Source organism: Rattus norvegicus, chromosome 4 (assembly GCF_036323735.1).
Source record: "Rattus norvegicus strain BN/NHsdMcwi chromosome 4, GRCr8, whole genome shotgun sequence".
In the NCBI taxonomy this organism is placed as follows: domain Eukaryota; kingdom Metazoa; phylum Chordata; class Mammalia; order Rodentia; family Muridae; genus Rattus; species Rattus norvegicus.
Window position 1 is genome coordinate 180,779,890 of NC_086022.1, and position 20,636 is coordinate 180,800,525.

At 47.7% G+C, this 20,636-nt stretch overlaps 1 protein-coding gene across 7 annotated transcripts in view; it reads right to left on the reverse strand.

Moving 5' to 3' along the window:
- Nucleotides 1-20,636, reverse strand: part of Itpr2 (inositol 1,4,5-trisphosphate receptor, type 2) — a 406,037-nt gene that overhangs the window by 20,565 nt on the left and 364,836 nt on the right. For all 7 annotated transcript variants that reach the window (XM_039108425.1, XM_063286748.1, XM_039108427.2 and 4 more), the window contains one exon: nt 15,960-16,120. In XM_039108425.1, the coding sequence (XP_038964353.1) occupies nt 15,960-16,120 (161 nt within the window). The remainder of the gene's footprint in view (nt 1-15,959; nt 16,121-20,636) is intronic.

The following is a 20,636-nucleotide window of genomic DNA, read 5'->3' on the forward strand; positions in this document are numbered from 1 at the left end:
AAGCCAGCAACATCTTTTCTCCAGTAAACAGAAGAAAACATTAGACGGGTACTGGGCGCTACCCAAAGTTGCCTGGTACCATATGCAAAGAAGAGGTTACTGTCAACGCCATAGCACCCTGAACTCAGCATAGCTCCTCTGAATTTGGATTGACCACCCCCATCCCAAAAAAACCCAAAACCAAAAATCAACCCACTAACCAGCCAGCCTACCTACCTACCTACCTACCAACCTACCTACCAACCTACCCACCAACCAACCCACCCACCCACCCACCCACCAACCAACCAACCAACCAACAAACAAACCTACCAACCAACCAACCAACAAACAAACCAACAAACCTACCAACTAACCAACCAACCAAAGAACCTACCAACCAACCAACAAACAAACAAACAAACCTACCAACCAACCAACCAACCAACCAACAAACCAACCAACAAACAAACAAACCTACCAACCAACCAACCAACCAACCAACCAACAAACAAACCTACCAACCAACCAACCAACAAACCAACCAACCAACCAACCAACCAACCAACCAACCAACCAACCAACAACAACAACAACAACAACAATGAAACACAACAAAACACCCCAAAACATGCGAATTTGAGCTTTGAGGATAATTCTAAACCTTAATTTCCCCCAAATACTCAACCCGTAAAGCGATTCCTAGCGACTATTGGTCCACTGACTCCTACAGCACAGCGGCAGTGGGTTCTGTTATAGACACGGAGTTGCCTGGCTTACATCCTTGGATGCAGACGATTCTCTCTAAAGGCCCTCAAGGTAACTGTACAACTCAAGGACTGCCGTGGGAAACACGGTCGGTTTCACAGTGTGGAAACGCACCCGGGGCCACACAAAGCCACTCTTGTTTCATGTACATTTTAACTGTTTCCCCCACAAACTCGTTCAAGAGGTACTGTGTGAAACCTTCCTGACTTTCCCCCAGTCTGGTCTATTTCTCTCTCCTCAGTTCACCTGTGTTCTCCAAACTGTATTTTGTTTATTAAAGATGACTTGATTTCAGTCTTCATTACATCTCACCTACCATGCTGCTGAGAGTGAGACGCACAGATGAAGATCGGAAAGGGTTTAATTTCATGAATCAGGTTTGTGTTGGGACATGAAATTGGAGAAAAGAAAAGCTCACGAAATGTAGATAGGAAAATAAAAGGAACAGAGAAGTTGTATGAAGAGATAAAAAATGGGCAGCTGAGACAAACTAAGATGCAACCTTGGAGAAATAACAAGAGGCGTCAGGTTTATCCAGGGGAGGCTGCTGTGTGCTGGTTCTGATTTGGGTCTGGTTTGTTCCTCAAAGGCTCCAGCGTTGAAGGCTTAGAGTTCGGTAAGCCCTGGCTGAAGGAAGCAGGTCACGAGAGCATAACCACGAAGGGCATTCGGGGACCATGCCCTTTCTCCTTTCCCTCCCAGCTGCTGTGCTGTGAACTGCTGTGCTATATAGCACAAACCCCTTCAGGAAATCCACCCTCAGTTCTGGCACAGTGTGACCGGGACCAAGCTACCAAGGGCCATAGTTCTGAAACAGAACCATTTGCAGACTGGGTTTCTTGCTTCCGCACAGGTCCTTGACTGGGAGTGGAGATTCTCCAGACCCTGCAGCATAGGTTGGAGGAGCTGAGGCACACACATCCCCTCCCCGCTCTCCTCCCCTAGTAGACCTAGGATGTTCTCTCAGGAGGCTTTGTTCTAGGCATTTGAGAGGAACCTCGGGTCTGTCCCTACTCCGTTTGTCCTTCTGGGGGTTGAGACAGAGATGTAACCCTGAGTGCAACATGGCATCGTGCCCACACACCACACCTACCCCAACCTCATGAAGAAACAGGCTTTGACCACTCTGCATCCCTTGCTACCCTGTCTTCTTGCTCACCATACAAAATAAAGGCCAACTCTCAAAAGTAGATGCGAAGAGGATTTTAGAAGAAAGCCGTCAGAGTCCCTGGAAATCACCTAGATTCCCATCCAAGCCCTTGGAATTCATCCTTCCCCACAGTCGCAGGGCTAATGAGGGTCTGCAGGACTCATGACCTTGAGAGCACAGCTTGGCGCATCCAAGGCAGCTAGAGGAAAGCCCCAGGGAGAATCCCTTCGCAAAGCTGCAGGCCTCTTTGCGATCCATGCCATTGTGGTAACAAGGTGTCCTAGCACCTTGAAGGCTCAGGGGGACCAGAGCTCTTGAATACAGTCTTTTACTGCGTCCCTGGCTTTCAGGTTAACAGAGGCTCAGTCCTTAATCGGCACAGGAAAGCTGAGCATTGGTGGCTTACTTATTGGGAAGCGTGTCCTTGAGTGGTTGGGCACTGAGTGGCCTAAGAAAACTTCGCATATGCAAAGTAGCATTTAAATCTGACCAATCTGGCCGTGTTGTTTGAATTACACCACATTTTTCAGCATGGGTGGAGCAGCAAGGCACTTGTGCAACAGCAGTGAACTGCTTACCACAGTAGATGTGGGGATGCAGGCAAATCTACACAGGATCTCAGTAAAGACGACACTGAACACTCACCATTTAGAGGTGAGGAGGCAGACACAGAGGGTTGAGGTCACTTAACTCCAGTGCTATCGTCTCAAAACGCCTTCATCTCTGAAACCTCAGAGCATCAGGGCCCACAAACATGGTATCAAATGGCCGATCTCCCGAAACACAAATGCTGGATCACTTTTCTAATGGTCAGCATTAATTTCTCCAAGGTTTTAAAGAGATCTAGTTGGCACAGAAGCTACGTTAAAGAGCCTGCCTGATAACCTTACCTAACTCAAGGACTGTCTGAGGGGTGATTGACAGCCTGGAATGCAGCTGTGCACCCCACCCCCACCCCTGCTCCCCAGCCAGCCAGCCAGCTAGGGTCCGGAGGCTTTCCCACAACTCACACTGTGACAGTATCTGTTACTCTCTGGAGGAAAGCCAGCATTTCTGAGTAAAACATATCAGACCTAACAATGTGAATATTCTTATTCCAGAAAGCCGGCTGAGCATTCAACAAGATCTTACAGTAATGAGCAGGCCGGAACTGGGAAATGAGACTTGACTTTGGCACAGCAGGGAGAGAGAGAGAGAGAGAGAGAGAGAGAGAGAGAGAGAGAGAGAGAGAGAGAGAGAGAGAGAGAGCGCGCACTTTTGACTGGGGCCCTGAGAATGCGAGATGGAAACACCCCTTAGTAAGCTGGAGGTGAATGATGGGGGCTCTGCACACTCAACAAATCTGGGGCATTTACTCTGAACATCTGGGGTTGCAGCTTAGTTTCCCAGAACACCTTATTATCTTGGGTCACAGGGTGTCTGACTGCTCGACCATGTCTAGGTTCACTGGCTGATGACAGTTACACTCTTCTGGAGAATGCTTGGATCTACGTGTGGAGCTGGATCTGGGTGGCAGACGCACAGACACAGAACAATGCCCTTCTGACATGACTGTCATCACAGTGCCCTTCTGGAGGGATGGTGTCCCCTCCTCCACACACTCTACATAGTTTCCCTGGCAGCCTTGTAAAACCTGCGACTTCAACCACCAAGACATGTGAGTGACATATGACTTTATCATCACTGGTTCATCAATACTTTGGGGGGGTTGTTTATTGTTCATTTTTATTTTATGTGTATCAGTGTATATATATGTGTATATATATAATATATAATATACATATGTATATATAATATGCATATGTATAGAATATATATGGGTGTATATGTGTGTATATGTATGTATGTATGTATATATGTATGTAAATGTTAACTGAATGCGGTTCTGGTGCCAGAAGAGGGCACTCTTATGAAAATGGGAGTTGTGACAGCTGTGAGCCGCCACGGTGGGTTCTGGGAATAGAACCTGGGTCCTCTCCAAGAGCAGCAAGTGCTTACAACTTCTGAGCCATCTCTCCTAGCTAAGAAATCTTTATGTTGTACCTGCTACATAGCAGTCATTGTTGACATTCTGTAGAAACCCTAGTGAAGAAAACTAAAATGTTATCTTTGTGGATTGTACACACAATGTCTCCTCCCCAAAGCTGTGATCAACCCAATAACCTAGCGAGAAGTACCGTGGCGAAGCGAGAGTTTACTTTAGCTCGGAGTTCCATAGAAGAGGCAGGATCATGCAGCTGGGACTCTTGATGTCTAAGAACAGGAAGCAGAGGGCAGACAAAAAGCAGTACTGGGCTGAAAACCTCAAGGCCTCAGGGACCCACTTCCTCTGCTGAGGCTCTGTCTCCAGAAGACTGTACAACCTTCCGAAACAGTGTCACCAGTAGCGGAACAAAGTGTCCAAACCCTTGGGCCTAAGAGGGGCATTCCCATGCAACCCATAATAGTTCATTTCCCAGTTCCCACTTGGACTTCAGACTCTTGTCCTCAGTTTCTCCTTGGATCCTGTGCCCCCAGACCGGAAGCCAGCATGAGCTGACCGCATCTCCTCACTACCACCCCTGCAGCTCTAGCCTCTCTTCTATAGTTCAGCAACCCCAACTACACAGAGACGACATAGACTACAAAACTAAACAACGCCACTGTCCGAAAGGCACCACTTCCTCTGTGATGCTTCTTCAACATGTCCTCTTAGACGCGCAGCTGGGAAGTGACTGTCTAGACTCTTGTTTCCAAGATGCTTTGTTATTTCTTATAGGTCGTGTTTGTATGTGTGTGTGTGTGTGTGTGTGTGTGTGTGTGTGTGTGTGTGTGTGTGTGTGTAGGGGGTTCAGAGGCCAAAATGCAAGAGTCATTCTTCTTCAAGGGAACTGAACTCAAGTCTTCAAATTTGGCAGTAAAGGCCATTACCCACTGAATTAACCCCATTACCCAGTGTCGCCCCAGAAATGCTTTCTCAGATGCCCATCTCAGCCCTGCCTCTTTGGTGCGCGCGCTCGCTCTCGTGCTCTCGCTCGCTCTCTCTCTCTCTCTCTCTCTCTCTCTCTCTCTCTCTCTACCTGTCTGCTGTCTCCCTATCTCTCTATCTCTCTGTCCCTCTTTCTCTGAAGGGCTTTTCTTTAATATTCTGGGTAGAGTAAACTCCAAGCTCACAAGTCCTTTGCTTTCTGGCTTCTGGGTTCAGATTAGCTACCTGACCTCTTTATCTTGTTTTCCTAGACAGACCTGTGCCTCCTCCCCCAGTTCCAATCTCACCTATCAGAGTCTCAGACAGACCTGTGCCTCCTCCCCAGTTCCAATCTCACCTATCAGAGTCCCAGACAGACCTGTGGCCCCTCCCCCCAGTTCCAATCTCACCTATCAGAGTCTCAGACAGATCTGAGGCTCCTCCCCCCATTTTAGGCCCACCTATAAGAATCTCCTCAAGCTCCCAGGTCGGACCTGAAGACAGCCAGCCTCCCTGTAGGTCCTGGGCATTGCAGCCAGCCCCTCTGCTCTGCAGCACTGCCAGGTGTAGGACAGTCCCACCACTGCTTTTTATTTACTTCCTGTCTCTCTTCTTTGAATTCAATCTCAAGGGAAACGGAAGCATTGGGGCTTGTCCTGCCACTCTACGTCTAGCCTAGTGCCTGGAATGCACAAGGGCTTACTTGGATTTGCTGAGAGGATCCATCTTTCAAACATTGAAAATGACAAGCTTGCAATCTCAAGACATTTTTATGGTACGTCTAGGACTGTTAAGTTAGGTATTAGGAATCTTTATTTCTGCAAACAGGAGAATCAGAAGATGCTCCCCTCCTCCCCCTCTCCTGGAAGATGTCTTAGCTTAACTTCAATCTCTCTTTCCTTTAATATTCAATTTGTGTGTATTTGGCCTCAGTTAAATCACAGACATTGGCCTTGGACGGATGGAGGGAAGGTTGGACTTTGCTTCACTTCCTATTCACGGATCACCTCGAATGAGACTCAGTCTTCCTGTGACAGGTGCCTTAAGTGACCTTACAAGTGGATGTGCAACCTTGAGAGTTTAGACATGTGCTTTGGGTCCCTCCCTCCATCCCTCCCTCTCCCTCTCCCTCCCTCCCAACTGCATATCCTGCCTGAATGTTTCTGTCCCTTCTGTCAAAATCCTCATTTTTAATGCTCAGTTTTCCTCAGGGTCTCGTCTGTGAACTCTCCCTCATGCAGGATCTGCAGAGCTGTCCTCTCTGCTCCAGTGGCCCTCTGCTCTGTTCATTTTGTTCAGTAAACCTATGCAAGTGCCTGCTACATACCAGGTACCAATTCTGGACTAGGGATGTGCCAGAGAGCAATACATCTGTGTAAATATGTAACCGTACTAGTGTGGTTTGTGTTGTAAGTACAATGAGACACAGCTTAACAGAAATGCCCATGTTGGAGGCTTGGACTATAGAGTAAGACCTTGTCTCAAGAGCCGGAGAGGAAGAGAGAGAGAGAGAGAGAGAGAGAGAGAGAGAGAGAGAGAGAGAGAGAATACATACATATATATACATACATACACACACACACACACACACACACACACACACACACACACACACACATATATATATATAGCAAAAGGCGGTGAGAACCAAAGGAAGGAAGCAATGGATGGAGGATGATAACAGAAGCAAGTGAGGCTGAAGAGCTGGGAAATGTGAGGCCAGCAGCCTGTGCACGAGGGCCAAGCCTCTAGCCAGAGCACTAAAAAGAAAAAACTTCAAGATAGCGGTAGTGTAGTAGCAAAGCAGGCTGGGGTCAGCCTGTGTGGGAGGTCCAGGGAGGAGCTCCATCCTTTGCACCACAGGAGGGTCTCCTGTGGGGGAACAATGACATGCGTGACTTGTTTTGAGATCTCTCTGGCTGTTGTTGGCAAGTCTGTCCTACCCCTCTCCAGACTGTGAATCTGTGGAGTAGATCCTGGGGGCGGGGAGGCTTGACTCTTGTGTTTATCATGATCCGGTGCAGAGTGCTGCCCAGAAAATCCTTGTCAAATTAACAGAGACAGCCTGCACTGTCCTGGCTGCAATTATGATTCTTCTCGTCTTTGCAGGGAGGCTCCCTCGCCAGCCGCTGGAAACCAGTTCTCTCTTCCCATTAGGATTCCTCTCAGGCTTCCCTGTCACTGCAGGGCTGTCATCTGACTTCCTGTCTCCCGGCCAGGACTACTCCCTGCCCTGTGGACTGAATTCTTAAAATCACTGCTCTGTACCAGAGAGAGTGTGCTGCTGTGTGGGCTGAGGACAGGGTGGGCTGGCAGGGAAAGCAGAGCTTCTCTATTACACAGGGTTCTGACCAGTAGACTTGTACTGACTACTCTCGTGGGTGGTGCATCATGGACACAACACCCCCATCTGCTCAAATGTGTAATGGGGGGTAGCACTCTCAGAACCCCCTTGGCTGCTGTACAGTTCTGATGAAGATTCAAGGCCATTGACGTGTGCAATTTTATTGAACCTACGCTACAATTCCTCAGAAGGGCGTGGCTCACACGTTAGACCGCGTCTAACTTGCACACAGCGATGGGACTGTGTGAATACTGAAAGAGCTCGGAACACCTTGTTGAATTACCCGCTCTCTCGAGCTCTGCAGATGTCACTTCTCCCTGTTTCCCTGAGCTGGACCTGAAGGTGTTCCCCACCAGAAATGCCTGTCCCAGGACAGCCAGGGACAGTGGGATACCCCCAGGGCTTTACATGGTTCAACTGGTGTCTGTTCCCAGTTCTGACTGACCCACTGTGCATGTTTTATCAACTGGCAAATTCAAGAGTGAAGGTAGAGCAGGCGCCACTACCTCACTTCCATGGATTCTTGACAACTTCCTGCAGTTTCTTATCAAATCAATCAGTGCCCTTCTGCTATGAAGTTCAATCCTTTTACCTCCATGTTTAGCATTGTGATACAGAGTATGAGGTGTGTAGGTTGATGTCTTTATGCAGGTGAGGGCTGGCACAAGTTAGATCAAGGCCATGATTGGACAGTAAAATAATAAGGCGGGGGGGGCAAAGTTTTTGTGAGGAGGGAGAGAAGGAGAAGCAACAGGGAGGCAGACGTAAACGATCCTCGCCATGCATCTCTACACAGATACAGGTTGTTATGAATATTTCTTAAGGGATGGATTTCTATAGGCAGATTTATCTTATCTAGGTGGGCGGTTTATATCCTTAGCAATTGGTTGTAAGTTAATTGTGTGGTTGTATTATACACTGAGTATTTAACATATAAATCTGATTGCTGGGTTACAGTTTGTTGAGTCTTGATATTACTGGGTAGCTGGGACCAGAGTTCCAGGCTGGCCAGGGCTGGCCAGGGTGACTAGCAATGGAAACGGAGCAGTCGCCCGGGTCTGAGTACCAGGAGCCCAGCGTGGGGCTGTGACAGGTGGGAACTGGTCAGACCCATTTGTAATTATACCAAAACAGAGGTGCAGGATCCCCACAGTGGAGATAGCCTCACTGCTGGATACTGCACTTCTGACACGCAGTAGCCCCAGCACAAGGGACCATAAAGAGATGCACGTTAAAAGACGCAGTTCATGGCCGCCTATAGGAATGCTAAGTAGAAGGTAAGGACGATGGACTGGGCTCCCGCCCTGGCAACGTGCCCCAACCCTCTGGAGCTGAAGCCACACATCTCCGCTTACAGTGTGGGCAGCGAAGGTGGTGGCTGTCTGGATGTGTATTGACTTAACTGTGTGTCTTGAACTGCAAGTGCATGGCTTGCCCTGCCACGGAAACATTTTCAAAAGTGTCTTATTAAGTCCCCCCCAATCTTTAAAATGTGTTTTAGCTAAAAAAAAAAAAAAAAAAAAACCAAGCAGTTATATAATTGGCTTCATTAGATCCAATTACATAATCAGTGTAGATGAAAAGAATGGAGCAAGAACATGTAATTTTATAGTTATAACACATAACATTAATGCAGGAAATCCAGTTGGGGAAAGGCACTGTCAAGCCACACATAAATCTCAGGCAACTTGAGGTCTTCCATGAACCTAAGCGTCCCCTGCCCTCGGGGGCTACTGCTCGCAAATGCGGTTTAACTAAACAGGCCAGATTTCAAGTCCTGGACTGAAATCATCGTGTGGAGAGCCCTTAGTCTTTCTCGCTCCTCCTGTGGCTACAGTGGTGGGCAAGTGGTGAGCTTTGTTTTTTTTCTCACAGAAAAGGCGATGCCACTTCTGAGGGCTCAGCTCGACTGGACTTAGAGTCACCTAGAGGATGCATGTCTGGGTGTGTCTGTGAGTGCATTCCCAGAGGGGCTTTCCTTGAGGAGGGAAGGGCCACCCTAATGTGAGTCACCCCCTTGTGGGCCGGAGGCCACAGACTGAATATAAAGGGGAAAGGGTGGACAGAAGCTAAGCACTTGCATCCTTCTGCGCCTGACTCACCAAGGGAGTGGCCTCACCTATTACTACCACCAGGCCATGCACCATAAACTAAGCTCCCTGAACCATGAGCCACCACAAACCCTTCCCCTCTTAAGTTGCTCTTTGTGAATTCTATCACAGTGAGAGACTCTTTCTCGGTGGTATCCATTCTTGAGGCCAAGTTTAACCAATAGCCCCGCCCACTCCTGCTCCCCTGCTGAGGGAGTCAGGCATCCTCCTGTGGATGTACATGGGAGGCTGGCGCTCAACTGCAGCACCTGGGGGGGGGGGGGGAGAGGCCAATCCTGTGTGGCACCTTCACCTTCTGGTTTTAAGGAGAAGAAACAGCGCTTTTATGATAAGAAATTCAAATTTCAACCTCTTTTCATAACTACTCTTGCACATGTTTCTACAAATTATATCCAACTAGCAGAGGGCTGAAATGAAATTATTCATTCATTCATTCATTTGTTGGTTTTTTTTTTTTTTTAATTCACCAGCAAATGCTTCAAGCTTCCCCGAGGAAATGACGACTTCTCCTTCTATACACTGAAGCTTTAGCACAGTTGCTAGCATGGTGGGGATAGCCCGTGTCTCCTGAATTGCTTCTTATACCTGTTTCAGGTATCAGCTGCCCCAGTAGTGTGCAGAACAAGGAACCACAGCATGCTAGTGTAAGTTCAGTGGATTTACAGTTTGTGTGTATATGTGCATTAAAACAGACGACCACGCTAAGAAAAAAAAATCTGAGATGTGGGAAGTGATTGTCATTTAAGAGCTGAAGGAGCAGAGGGGGTTAGAAGTGTGATGATATTCTATTGAGTGACCTCTAAAAGCCACGGTCACAGGACAGGCAGCCAATGGGTCCGAGGGACAGACAGTGGCATCAGGGCACCATGAGATCAATAAGATTCCCCGAATACACAGGGACCTCTTTGTATGCCCAGCACTGGTTTGGTCTGTGATGTTTGGTCAGATTGAGTAGCTAATTATCAGAAGCCCCTAACTCATCTCTGCAGGTGACATTGAGTATGGGAGAATGCCCCCCCCCCATTGTTACAGAGGGTATCGTGCACACTTCCTTCAACAGTCTCTGTTCTGTTCGCTGCTCCTCAGACACCCCCTTTCCTTGGGTTAGCAGGGAGAGCAAACAGGATTCATGGTGCTCAAAGGCTGTTGCCTGGGAAAGCTGGGAGTCCCTACGTGTTCACCCAGCTTGCTGAATTCTGCCTCTCAACCCCGGCTTTCCTGGATGCTTTCCTTTCTCATGTCGTGTCCCCAGGGAACACTGGTGACAAGTGGTACTCCTCCCATCACCAAGGAAGGTTTGCTTGCCAGGAAAAAATGTGCACACATGACCTTGAGCTACCAACACCTTCCTTGACCACCTCCCAGAAGTATCTGTTTCGTCCATGCCCTGGTTATTAAGAAGCATGTTTCTAGGGTTCTCATTGAGACAGGGGAGTTCTCATTAAAATTAGATAGATTCTGTCACTGGTCAGGCACAGAAGCACAAGCATGCTTTCTAATTCTAACCCCGAGAAGCACTGTGAGCTTGTTGTGATTAGGATTTGGATATGGAATTGCAGGGGCTAGACTCTCCGTTGGAGGGTCAGGATCACAAGCCCTGCCCCTGTTCCCCATAAAGCCTGGAGTAACAAAGTCTCTGAGTCGGATGTGTAATGTACAGGCATTCAGTTTTACAAAATCAAGACCCTTCAACGTGAACTGTCTTGTTTGCGTTGGACTTAAGCTAATATGCCATCCCCTTCCCATCCATTAAAATTCAGGGAAGAAATGCCAAGCAACCAGAGCTTCCAGGGACTAAGCCACTACCTAAAGACTATACATGGACTGACCCTGGACTCTGACCCCATAGGTAGCAATGAATATCCTAGTAAGAGCACCAGTGGAAGGGGAAGCCCTGGGTCCTGCTAAGACTGAACCCCCAGTGAACTAGTCTATGGGGGGAGGGCGGCAATGGGGGGAGGGTTGGGAGGGGAACACCCATAAGGAAGGGGAGGGGGGAGGGGGATGTTTGCCCGGAAACCGGGAAAGGGAATAACACTCGAAATGTATATAAGAAATACTCAAGTTAATATAAAAAAAAATGAACATCTTAAAAGAGAAAAGACACAGACACCAGGTACTACTTTCTCCTGATTGGATTTTTTTAAAAATTTGTTAATTGTTTTTGTTTTTCTAATTTGCTTGATTTCCTCTGGAATCTTTTAGGATTATTTTGCCCCTTACTTTATTAAATTATACTATGTGTTCAAAAAAAAAATTCAGGGAAGAAGCCTGTTCTCTTAGAGTCATGCAGACAAGACTTTCTGTAGCCTAAGCCCGTGGGCCCTTATCTCTCCTGGAATGCTCTGGAAAAAGGCTCTGACGTATGAGGGCATGAACAGGACTGTGAATAAGAGCTGAGATACTCAGACACTCAAGAGGGATTACCTGACAAAATCTGCTTGGAATGTCCAGGCTGACGATGGCGTCAGGTCTCCACTGTAGATCTCTCTGCAGGGAGAGATTTCCATCTCACAGAACCCAGAGTTCACACCTGCTCTCCCTCCTGGCTTCTTGAGGCTGTTGAACTCCAACACTGACGTCCCAGTCCTGCCCCTGGAGCCTCTGCTGTCTTCTTACTCATCTGTTGTGTGTCTGTCTTCAGTCTCCTAAGCAGGTTTCCAGCCATACTTTGCCCCCCCCCCCTCCACACTGCCTCTCTTCACTTGCCTTGCCAGGCTGACCTATAGGCTTTGACCTCTGTGGGCTGTCACAGTAAGAACTATTTAAGTCCCTACCCTTGCCAGGGATGGTGGCTGTACAGACCTATATTGCCAGCACTAAGAGAGTGAAGGCAGGAGGATCGTGAATTCTAGAACAACCTGGATGACACATCTAGGCCTCGTGTCAAAGCAACGCATGGGACGAGATCACTGAGAGCACCAGGCCGTGCACCGTACCAGGCAGGGCCGAGGGGTTCCTGAGTGGACACACTATTGTCTGTGGGGAGAAAGCAGCGGTTTCTCCACTTCACATGATGGTAAGAGGTAGGTAGGTTCAGGACTCACTGACAAGCCCCAGGGCCTCTAAGCAAAGCTGAGGTTCCCCAAATTTCACTGACCTAAAGATTCATGAATCTCCACTTCCTCAGACAACTTCTTCTCCTAGCAGAGGGGCCTATACCACTGACACATCACCTTCCTCCCATGCCCAGGCTCTGGTGCCAGGCATGTCTGACCCTCCTTCTCCCCACCCTCCCACGGTGTCACCTCACTCGCACTCATTGCTAGATGCTATCTGTGGTGTATCTTCTCTTTGCCCACGAGCTTGTACCCTGACGCCATGCTAGGCCACACCACTTCCTTGGCAATAAGTGGTGACCATCAGTGGACTTCTGTTACTGGTGAAACTACACTCAGATGCCAACATTTGCTACTTAAGTGGCTTTTCTGCCATCTCTCAGAACTTCCTACAAGTGAGTCACAGTCGTGAACAGTGAGACTGGGGAACGAATGAGGCCCTGAGTGTTGATCGACCCTGATTGTCGATTTGATTGGATTGATAAACACCTGAAAGATAGGTAGGGCCCACGTGGGTATGACTGTGGATTAATACATTGGTGGATTTCCTATCTGAGTAGACTATTGGAAGGTGAAGTCTCACTGGAAGAGGTGTTACTGGGATATATCCCTAGGGTCTCCATCTTGCCTGGTCTCCTTCCTGTTCCTTTCTGCTTCTTGTTGGCCAAGCTGCAGACAGCTCTGCTCTTGTTGGCCATTAGGTGAGCAGCCTCCTATGTCATACTGCTAAGATTCCTTGCTTTGCACTGGGTCCCAAAGACAGGCAGGTGGTCATGGACTGAACCATGAGCAAAACAAATCTTTCAGTTCTAGATGACGGTTCAGTAGGCAAAGTGTTTGCTGTTTGAAAGCACAAGGACTCAAGCTTGGATCCTTAACATCTATGTAAAAGCCAGGCGTAGTGGCATGTGTGTCTGCAATTCCAGCGCTAGGGGCACAGGGTGGATATGAGTGGGTGCTTGGAGCTCACTCAGCCAATCTAGCTGTGATGGTAAACTCTAGGGTCATAGTCACTTTTCTGTTGCTGTGATCAAGTCCTCATGGCCAAGGCAACTTAGAGAAGAAAAGGTTTATGGGGCTATGGAACCTGAGGGTTAGAGTCCATAATGACTATCATGGTGGGGAGCACGGCAGCAGGCAGGCAGGCACAGTCAGGCAGGCAGTCATGGTGTGGAACAGTAGCTAAGCACTCTCATATTGATCCACAAGACAAGGTAGAGATAGCAAACTTGGAATGGTACTGGCTTTTGAAACCCCTAAGCCCACCTCAGTGACACACATCCTCCAACAGGAAGGCCACGCCTTCCGAACCTTCTCAAAACAGTTCCACCAGCTGTAGATCAGTAGTCAAGCATATGAACGTGTGGGGCTGTTCTCATTCAAACCCCCACACCTACGTTTGATGAAAGACAAATACAATGTACAGTGACACAATGAGATGCCTGGTGCCAACTTCTGGCCTCTACATGTGCACATACACCGACACACATACAAACCCCTACCACGGGTGAGTGCATGGACTCATGCACCCCAACCCCCCACATCTTTCTTCCAAGGTCTTTCAAGTACTTGTCACAGTGATGGTGGAAACTGATATCTCTGAGGGTCTGAGTGACTCACTTCCATTCTAGCCACTCCTTTCAGGAACTCGTGGATTGAGTAGACAAACCCCATCTGCACAGCCCTACCCTGTGTTTCACTTATCAGGACACGTAAGATACAATAAGTCTAAGACAGACAGAATAAGGTCTGACCTGTGTATCTATCATTCCCCAGGACACAGACACAATCAGATCTCTGTGTGTATTTACTACTCTCCAGAACACAGAGATACAACAAGCCTAGGACAAATAGACAGAATGAATCCTGCCTTGTATATTTATCATTCTCCAGGACACACAGACACATACCTCCCATCAGCTTTCCACACTGAATATCACTCTATGACTTTCAGCCCCTACAGATTCTCATCCCCTGACTGGGCAGACCTGGCACATTCATGTTCAGTTGGTGGTTCCTCACACTTGAGCTCTGAGTTCTACGGAAGAGGTGTGTCTCACCCTTTGCACTGAGTTCTACAGAAGAGGAGTGTCTCACCCTTTGCACTGAGCTCTACGGAAGAGGGGTATCTCATCCTTTGCACTGAGTTCTATGGAAGAGGGGTGTCTCATCCTTTGCACTGCATTCTCTGAAATCTTTCAATGCAAAAGACTTCATGGGAGCCAAATAAACACAAAATTATTCAATGTACTTAATTGTTGAGATAACAGCCAGAGGGTGTGGGGGGCATCTGTAAGTTCTGCACCTTAGATGCGTTTTCTCCTAACGAGTGGATGGAAACATTCCCCACAAATGCTATCTAGGATGTGTAACTGCATCCATGGGCAAGTGCCTAAGGGTACTGGTTACATATCCCCCACATTTAGAAGAGGAAGAGGAAAGAAGGGTAAATGTGGGGAAAGAGACACATCCCTTGATTCTGTCCATGTCCAAGGAAGAATGCAGAGGTGGTAACCACAATTGGACATCCAAAATGAAGAAGTCAGAAAGGCCAATTTGTACATAACCTTCTGGAGACATATGGGTACTGACAGGCAGGCGGGCAAATCAACACTGTGCCAACCTATACTTTAACTAAGTCATCACCCAAATAGATGGACAGATGGATGGATACATCGAGGGATGGAAAGTGTGTGTGTGTGTGTGTGTGTGTGTGTGTGTGTGTGTGTGTGTGTACACACATATACATGCACATAGGTGGGTAGAAGATGGATGGATTGTTGAATATATAGATGATAGGTAGATGGATAGATTGGATGGATGAATGGATTGGATTAGATGATCGGTGGATGGATAGACAGATGGGTGGATGATGGACAGAAGGACAGGCTGTGACCAGTATCGTGTCTTTGTTTCTTTAAATAAGTGACCTACTCCCTCAGGGTCAAGTCTAGAAACACTCTCCCTAACCTCTTTCCTTACTTTCTTCTCCTTACCCTGCTTGCCTTACCACACTATTTACCTGTCTCTCACACACAGGTGCTGACAAAACACTACTCCTAGGACTGAGCCAAAGGGCTAGTCAGATGTCCTCTAATGACAGAAGCCGGCACTCTCCCACCAGCTCCCATAGAACACCGGCAGCGTTCCCAAACACAGGACTTCTTGAATTATTAGTTCTGGAAACTCAAGAAATCTCTTGATTCTTGTGTTTGCAAGTGACAATGTCAAGGTTCCAGATTTGGGACTTGGGAGATGCAGTGATGGGATCCATTGATGATTAAGAATCTCAGGAAGCTTGGGACCAGGGTTTAGGGGTCAGGGGTCAAAGACATCAACCAGAAGCTCTCCACTACACAGATTACCACTGGAAAGATGCTATGTATGCATCAGGGACAGATTTGTTTAGATAAGAAGGATGACGTCAGAAATGTGGAAATTCTCCAGTGATTGACAGGCCTATTTAAAGGCTCACAAAAACCCAGAGCTAGAACACTTCTTGCTTGAGAGGAGGGCAGGGGATAGATGGACACTAAAGGCCTCTGAGCTGTGATACAGTCATAGCTTGGGAATGAGGACCAGCCAAAGCAGCCTTACTCACTGTGATCATCTGAGCCACGTAGCTCTCAGGCCCTGTGTATTCTGTTGGGTCCTTCACCTTCACCAGGACGATGAAGTACAAGTAATGCCACATGTTGTGCTCTGACTTGATGTGCTCCTCAAAGGACACCGTCTTGTTATCAAACTTGTCCCTCTCCAAGCCTGCAAAACACAGCAAACATCAGGAGGCTTGGGATCAGGGCATGTAATTTTTCTTTTAATCAGGACTCCTTAGCATAAAAATCAGACACAGCCATTATTGAAAATCAACAACGAACCTGTCTTCTGGGGAAGCATGCCACTTTAAAATGTTGTTATAATTGAAAGCAACAATGTACAAAAGCCCTCGACCAAAGGTCTGTGGTTAATAGGCTTGGGAGACCAGGATTCAAGAGCTGGAAGCATTCACCACCCAAGCCAGGTGATCTGAGTTTGATCCCTAGAATCTGTGAAAGGTCCAGTTCAGTAGCATGATTTTGTAATACTATCATGCCTCCTGTGAGATGGGAGGCAGAGACAGGAGAGTTGCCTGGAAACTCACAGGCTTCAGAAACACATAAGAGACCCTGCCTCAAAACAAGGGGGAAGGCAGGAAGTGACTCCAAAGTTGTTCTCTGATGTGCACATGTATGTATTCTGGCACATGTATGTCTGTACTCACACAACTGGTGCACAAGCACACACACGAGTGCGTGCGCACACATGGGCACGAACACACACACACACACACACACAAAGATTTTAAAAATAAAAAAAAATTAAAAAGACTACTGGCTCATTGTGGCAGAACAACAAAATGGATTCCTTTCTATTTAGGCCTTGGGTTAAGGGAAAGTAGCTGAACGGTGTCTTCAGAGTCACTTGCAACCAGTCAGAGCCTTCCATCAGAGACAGCCATTGTGCAGGGACAATGGCACTCCTCTGGGCCCCTAGACCACCATACTTGGGGAAGTTGGGGATGGGTGGCCATTTCAGTTCAGGGAGTTCTCCTTAGAGTTCACTACTGCTGTGAAGAAACACCATGGCCAAAAGCAAGTTAGGGAGGAAAGAAAGGGGTTGTCTGGCTTATACTTCCACACCAAAGTTCACTATTGAGGGAAGCCAAGGAGAGAACTCAACCAGAACAGAGACCTGGAGGCAGCTGCTGATACAGAAGCCATAGGGGAGCTGCTTATTGGCTTTCTCAGCCTACTTTCTTGATAGAACCTAGGACCCCCAGCCTAGGGATGACCCCACCTACAATGACCTGGGCCCTTCCCATCAATAACTCATTAAGAAAATGCCCTACAGACTTGCCTACAGCCCAATCTTACGAAGGCATTTTCTTAATTGAGGTTCCTTTCAGCTTGTCCCAAGTTAACATAAAACTAGCCAGCATAATTGATCCCTTGTCACCTTGACACACAAACACCTCACTGTAAAGTCATAACCTTTATCGTTCATCCCCAATATCACACATTAACTAATATAAACACCACAATATATAAAACATTTCACAAACTTAAAAGTCCCACAGCCTTACAAATTCAAATACTTTAAAGTCCAGCCTTTTTTAAAAAAAAAATTTCAAAGTCTCTCAAGTGTAGATGGGCTCCTATAAGATTTAAAAAAAATAAGCTAAATACTTTATTTCAAGAGGGAAGAGTCAGAGCACAGTCACGATCGGATCAAAGCAAAATCAAACTCCAACAGTAAAAATAACTCAGTATCTGGGACTCATTCATGATCTTCTGGGCTCCTCTAAGGGGCTTGGGTCACTTACCTAGCTCCGCCCTCTGCAGCACATATAACTTGCCTTCTAAGCTTGGGCAGGCTCCACCACACTGCTGCTGCTGTTCTTGGTGGTCATCCCATGCTGCTGACATCTCCAAAATGCTGGAGCTTTCTGCTGCAACTGGGTCTTACTTTCACCAATAGCTTCTCCTGGGCTCTCTTCATGGTGCCCATGGTGCTCTTCTCTTCATAACCCTTTGATACTGGGCCTTCAACTGCTACTGAGGCTGCACCTTCACCACCAGCATGCTCACCCAGTGTCAAGCCTCAGCTGCTTTACATGACCCCTTCCCGCCTTCAAAAGTAGTAGCACCTCGGTGACTCTTAGGCCAGCAATTTTGGCTGCCAAGACAAGGTACAACCTCAGCCACCTCTGGAACACAGCTTCTGTGTGCTGACACTCGTGAAATACTTCCCAGAAGAGATCACCTGAGTGATGCAGATCATTCCTAGTCACCGCTTATTTCTCAGCTCCAACTAGCCAGCATCCCTTGTCAGCAAAGCAAGGGTTCCACTTCAGCTGTGCCGGTCTCCTGCAAATCACGGCTGATGCTCCCACCCCAGCTAACCAGAACCACAGCGCCTCAATTCAAGTAACAAATGGCCTTGATAGTCTTTGAACTTCCCTTTGAAATGCCATGAGCCAGGCCTCCATCTTCTGCGTTGAGTTCAACATTTTTGTCTTCCAAGCTCCCACAGAACTTCCCCCTGTGCTCTCAACACCGAGTGGCTTTTGTAGGTCAAAGTTCCAAAGCCCTTCTACAGTCCTCCCCCAAACACATTCATGTCCTACTTAGTAACCCTACTGCTGTGGTAGACCACCATGATGGAAAGCAAGCTACGGAGGAAAGAGTTTACTTGGTTTCCACCTCACTGTCCGTCGTCGAAGGAAGTCAGGGCAAGAACCTGGAGGCAGAAGCTGATGCAGAGGTCAAGACGGGTGCTGCTCACTGGCTGGCTCACACCGCTTTCTTATAGAACCCAGGGCCACCAGCCCAGGGGTGGCACCACCCGCAATGGGCTCGGCCTTCCACACCGATCACTAATTAAGAAAACGCCCTGCAGGCTTGCCTACAGCCCAGTCTTATGGAGACTTTTTTTTTTTAAGGTGAGGTTCCCCCCTCTCAGACTCTACCTTACTTCGAGTTGAGACAGAACCAGCCAGCACACAGGGCCACGTTTCCAGCTTCTGGCAGAATTGTGGGAAGAATCTGAGAAGTCAGATTTTCCTTTAGAAGCTAAGAAGCTTATTAGAGAAAGCGAATGGGGCCGAAGAGAAACGTCTGTGGGAAACTGAGTCTTACCAGCGTGGGGACGAGATGTCAGGGTTGGGTTCGCCTTAGCTGTTCAGATATCGGGGAAGGGGTGAGCAAACTGAATTTCCAATCCTGGCTACTACTCCTCTGGAGCATGTTTCAAACGCCACTTAGGCGTGAAGTCACAAAAGAAAAACATTTTAAGATATCCGTCCCCATGGACGAGTTGACTTTTTAAATTGCATTACTGGATGTTTTTAATGAAGACGGTATAACTTCCAACTGTGCCTCCTTTCACCTGACCAATACCGCAGTGCGTTCCTGTCCCCTTGCTCCCCACAACCTCCCTCTCTTTATTTAGCGGCCACTTCATTGTTGTCTACAACACAGGCCTGGGAATCATCCTGGCATCTCTCTGCTTCCCAAATACGCCATACCCAATGCACACTGAAATACCTGTTTCTTCCTTTAACACAAATTCATGTCTATGTTGAACATCTGCTGATGCCGTCCCTTATATGTGGGTCATCTCACTGGCTGCCTGGACCTGCCTGCGTCCCCCGAGCCCTCCTCTCTCAGCACAGACACTAGAATGACTTGGAAAGTCTGACCAATGATGACTCTCCTTGGCTACGGCCCTTGCAGCAGCCCTGCCCAATAGCCCGCAAGAAGGGCTTACATAAACTTTAAGTAAAATATATGTCAGATAAAATATAGATGTCTAGCTAGTCACAGCTGAATTCCATATGGACCGTGTGATGACCATGCACTCATGTGTTTGTACCCATGGGCGTGTGTGCCAGTGCACGAGTGTGTGCTTCTCTGTCACTCTCTGACTCGTTCACTTGAGTCAGGGTCTCATAACGAAGCTGGAAATAAACAGGCAGCTAGCAACCTCCAGATGCTCATGCCTCTGTCCCCCACGAGGTTGGAGTTAACCTGTGGCGGCTGCACTAGGCTCTCATACTTGGAACCTTGCCCACTGAGCTGTAGGATTGCCATACAGGTGAAGGGAGGTACAAGATAGAACGAGGCCTGTCATTGGATGAAAAGGAAGGATGAGCGGGAGAAAAGTTTGAGGGAAGAGGAATACTCTTAAGGGACAGATGTGTACAGGGCTTTGTATGTCTAGGTGGGCAATTATATCTTATCAATTGGATCAGAGGTTATCGTGTTGTGTGTTCTTTCATGTGGCGAATTAAGTTTAAGAGAGTATGTGGCAGCTGGGACACTAAGGTGCCACGGAATTGGGATGTATATTTCTGGCATGGTGGCAGTCTGCCTTGGGGACTGGATGGGCAGAGAGATTGCTGCCAGGCTCAGAGAGAGGCCATCGGCAGTGTGATATGGGATGGAGCAAAGTGGGTGAGAGGCTTTGCTGACTGAGATTAAGATGTCGACCAGATATCTTGGGGTACTAGTGCCGGACCTAGTGGGGGTAAAAGATAGAACCATTATTTTATTATAATTTTACAACACTGAACTATCTCTAAAATTTCTGATTAAAATTTGGATTAAATGACACCTTTGGGCCTGTCCATGAGGCTATTCCCAGACTGACAAGGGAAGACGTGCTCTGTGCGTGGGAGACACCAGCCCACAGGCCAGGCACAGAGGAGTCGAGAGGGAAGAAGAGAATGCCAGCTGAG